This window comes from Apaloderma vittatum, unplaced genomic scaffold, assembly GCF_000703405.1.
Source record: "Apaloderma vittatum isolate BGI_N311 unplaced genomic scaffold, ASM70340v1 scaffold38147, whole genome shotgun sequence".
Lineage (NCBI taxonomy): Eukaryota > Metazoa > Chordata > Aves > Trogoniformes > Trogonidae > Apaloderma > Apaloderma vittatum.
The window spans coordinates 11,195-15,409 of NW_009726259.1; the positions used below are offsets into that span (position 1 = coordinate 11,195).

The following is a 4,215-nucleotide window of genomic DNA, read 5'->3' on the forward strand; positions in this document are numbered from 1 at the left end:
AAAAAAAAAAAAATCTTCATGGAAAGAAAGAACAGTAACGAACTGGGGCGCTGAAGATCGGTCCCCACAGGAAGCGCTGGCTGCCTTCTCAGCCCTGTGACACCTGGAGCTCACTAGCAAAGTCTGAACAAGCCTGCTAGCAAGCCACAGCTCAGACTCCTTCCCCTCCGAAGGCTTCCCTATACACAACCCTGTGAAAGTTGTCTCCTGGTATTAATGCAGCCTTTTTTTGGTTATTATCAATTTTGAAAAGTTCTTAATAATTAAAGTACCATATTTTGCTACAACCTTCCGCTTGTATTTCAGGTAATTTTACCTGTCTTGCCTCCTTTCTAAGGCACAAGTACACTTCGCTTCAGTTCAAAAAGTCATCCAGCCACAGCAGAATGTTTAAGAAAGTCACCAGATCCATAGCTCATCAGATGGATCCAGGAGGAGAACTGGTTCCAGTTCACAGCATCTTAGACCATGAAGATTTCAAACCCCTCTGCCTAGTGAGAAGAAAGACAAAAGCCATGTTCCGCTCCGGTCCCTCTTACAGACAGACAGGGTACAGCCTCAATGACGTGCTGCTGCCTGAAGAAGATGACGAAAGCACAGGTAAAGCCCCCATTTACCATTCCTAAGTTCACAATTCCCACTGACAAAACATCTGGACCATTCGTGCCTGAATTCTACCATGTTTGACCTTTCTTGTGTGCGCAAGCGTTGTAACGCTGAGTCTGTGTCGTCCCACCTAAGCTAACGCATTGAATTATTTCAGAGTCCCTCCTCAGCAGAGGTGACCAACTCGTAATCCAAAGAAGCGCCAGCGACACAGCTGACGGCAGCCTGAGCCTCCAGGCTGACCCTGCAAGCGTGGAGATGAAAGCAGCTGCCTCCTTGGCCGAAGCGTGGTCCATCAAGCTGGAGAACAACCAGATCCCAATACCAAAACTGGAGGCACTGACAAAGAGGTGAGGCAGACACGAAGGGAGAACGCACCCTCGTGTAATGCGAGAAATGACACGAGCACAAGGCTGCTGGCTCCCAGCAGGCTGCTGTACTTCTGTCAGAAATCACAGAAAACCAGTCGGGATGCTGCACCCTTTTTCTCTTCCAGAAAAATGAATGTGAATCACTCCTTCATTCAGCAAATAATGAAAACACAACAACACTTGTATGTGGTGCACGAGGCAATAGAAACCTCAGAGGAGACCAGATATGAGGAATCCACCCACGCAGAGGGGAGCTTCATGGCCCAGATTTACGCCAAGCTTTGCGTGAAGGTTGGATTTCTCTTTCAGGCTCAGGAGTCAGCCCTTCCCTGACATCCAGCATCCTGCATCCAGCCCCCTAACAGATCTTTTTCCCTCACCAGGGCACCCAACAGATCAAACAAAGCATCACTATCCCCAAGGGCTGCACCCTCGCCTTCAGGGTGATCGAGCTGGCCATTACAGAGGGATCGTGGGGTAAGTAACTTCCAGAAACTACCAACTCACTCCTCCATTCGGGAAACAATACGGAGGAGGAAAAACATTTTCTTAAGCCTCGCTCAGCCTCATGGCCACCCTTGGCTCATTTACAAGGACATGAACACACGCAATGATCAAAGCGGCCTCGGAAAAGGCCGTGTGTAGTACCTAAAAGAGCTGCTTGGGGAAGGAGATGCAGTTTGAGGCGGTTGACAAATAAATGAAAAAGGGGTACGGGAAGTTGCTTCTTAGCAAAAGACAGATGCACTGGAGAAAGGTGCAAACACCAGTCCGACCTAGGGCCAGCATGTCAGATTTCAAACTGGGGATACCAGTAGCTCCAGCCCTAAAACCAACACAGGTAAAAAGAATACCTGTGCAGCTTTAAGTACTTTTCTAAATCAGCAATGCCCCTTTTTGTCCTGTTGCAGGTCTTGTCTACAGCCCACATGGAAAGATATTACGCATCGTATCTGATGGTAAGCAAAGGATTCTGCTCCTTCTACTTGCACTTTTACCCCCCCTTGGGTAAGATGGAATCTCTCAGGACAAACATAACCCCCTAAAAGCGAGGTGGTTCCTGGACGGTTCTACCCATCACCTGAGACATGGCAACTGTCCAACTCAGAATTCCCTGTTGCTTTCGAAAATATTCATGGAACTGTTTCAAATTCTTAATGCAGGGGTGCTGGTGAACTTCTTGTGGGATTGCCTAGTTGAGAAGTAACATATTTGGACTCTTACCGGTTTTCAGGTTTCTCACCACAAAAGTTAAGACGACTGAAGGAAGAAGTTCAGAACCACTGTCAAATCCTTTCCCAGCTGTCTTCCGATATGTTCGTCACACTTTTAAAAGCCATCAAAGCAGTGATGAGAGACAGGAGCCTCTTTCAAGAACTGACCCACCAAGTAGGCAAAGGTCTTCTTACTGCCAGGCTTTGCAGCCCCCCAGACATCCCTGATCACACCTTGCCCCAGGAGTCATCTCTCCTCTGCCACAACTACCAATCCAAAACCCCTTCGCTCAGCACATCTGTCCAGAGAGAAGGTGCTCAGGACAGAGTCAGCTGCTGAGATATGTCCCAAATAGAGCCCAGCAGATTTACCTGGAGGTATCAAACCATTTAAATTTCATATCCTGTCTTTAGCTGGAGCCAGCGTGGGCGCTGAAGCCTCAATTACAGACTCGTTAATAACTTAAGGAGAGGAGAACACATATTGCATGACCATTCACATGCTCCTGTGGTTAGACTGCAGGTGACCATCAGCAGCCTTTCCTCTAAAACTCTGAAGTTACATTTTCTTACCCCCTAGATGGAAGCAGTTCTTGGTGAAGTCGGTAGCTGTGAGCTCGAAACAGAAAGCCCAGACGTAAAAGACCTGCTCAGCAGCTTACAGCGCCTTCCGAGGTCTGTCCTCCTTCAGCTGGCAAGAACAATCACCTACGCTCTCGACGCACTGGACGGTAAGGCTCTCGGGCCATTTTAACAGGAAAACCCAGTAGCACCAGAATATATTAAGACCATTCCTACCAGCGAGACTCGCAGAATATCAAAAACTTAAGAGTTTAAAACACCTGAAGAGCTTTTGGCCAAACAAGCATTCCCTGCACGACAGCCGATGGTCGTATCTCACCAGTTCTCTCTGAAATAACGGGGGTGGGGTTATTTTTTGGTACAAACCTGTTTTAATTCTGCAGAGCTAACAGAGGATCAGCAGCTGCTCTTGCTGGAGTCCTCGGAAGAGAAGATCACATCCCAACAGCTTCAGCTGGTGAGAGAACACGTATTGCATTTGGTTCAAAATGAAGGGGCCGGGGGGGTGTTATTTTAACTAAGGCGACATTTAGGTGGTGATAGAGGCAGCAGGATCTTAGCTTATGCTGGGAATAAGGGAAGGAATTATTGCTTCAAACTTGGCAGGGATCAGAATAATCACTTTGAGAGAAACCACCCCAAACCAACTATTTCTAACATCTCTTCTGCTGATAAAAAATATTAAATTGGATACCAGTTCTTCAAATGGTAGTCAGAACTTTCTGGCTCCTGATTCTAAAAAAAGCCCAAAACAAAATGCAAAAACACACTACAATTGCAATTTCTTGGACAGAACAAATTTGCAAGAAACTGGGAACTGAATACAGAAGCACGATAGTCTTTTCAAGGTGCAGAGTCCCACAAATAAATGGAGATTATTTAGTGGGCCCGTAAGATGGTTAATGTGCCCCGCAAGTCCAAGAGATCATTTACTTAATGACTTTCACAGATGTGAGTACTAAAACACTGACTTTGCTTTTCCTGTTATTGTTGAGAAGGTTGCAAGCATCTTGGAACACGAGCTAGGACGCATCAGTCGGTGTTTCAGCGTGGATGCTGGCTTGCTCTCCTTCTCACGAGAGGAGCAACAAAAATTAACCATTGCAGTGGTCGAGATGAGCGGAGTGAAGCTCCAGAAAGACGGATCTGCCACCTGCACAGAAGACGCCTTCTCAGCCGTAGCAGCCCTGTACGTGTCTCTGTACATCCTTGATCTTCTGAGTAACTCACATTAGGCCACACGTGTTCTCCCATTAGGGAACCACTTGCCAAGGTATTTTGAAGTCTCTTACTGCAAGCCAGTTTCTCTCTCCAAACTTGACCCCTAAATAGGTGAGAAATTCCTTACTAATGCTCAGTGCTGCTTTGAAGCGAGCGGGAAAAGCCGGGTTTTGGCAAGAAAACTCCTTATAGAAACCAGAATCTGGACCCCAAAATGTATT

The 4,215-nt window shown here is 46.8% G+C and overlaps 1 protein-coding gene across 1 annotated transcript; it reads left to right on the forward strand.

Annotated features, from left to right (window-relative positions):
- Positions 1–386: 386 nt before the first annotated feature.
- On the forward strand, positions 387–4,008 carry LOC104276785 (gasdermin-A-like). The gene is made up of 9 exons (XM_009873217.1): positions 387–600; positions 764–956; positions 1,103–1,268; positions 1,361–1,454; positions 1,889–1,936; positions 2,212–2,366; positions 2,772–2,922; positions 3,157–3,230; positions 3,772–4,008. The coding sequence occupies exons 1-9, from the start codon at positions 387–389 to the stop codon at positions 4,006–4,008; spliced, it is 1,332 nt and encodes a 443-aa protein (XP_009871519.1).
- Positions 4,009–4,215: the final 207 nt, after the last annotated feature.

Excerpts from the sequence above, each read along its gene's own strand:
- LOC104276785 (XM_009873217.1), top strand. The coding sequence starts at position 387 with ATGTTTAAGAAAGTCACCAGATCCATAGCTCATCAGATGGATCCAGGA. Across the intron at positions 601-763 it reads AGAAGATGACGAAAGCACAG|AGTCCCTCCTCAGCAGAGGT; the intron begins GTAAAGCCCCCA and ends GAATTATTTCAG. Across the intron at positions 3,231-3,771 it reads CATCCCAACAGCTTCAGCTG|GTTGCAAGCATCTTGGAACA; the intron begins GTGAGAGAACAC and ends ATTGTTGAGAAG.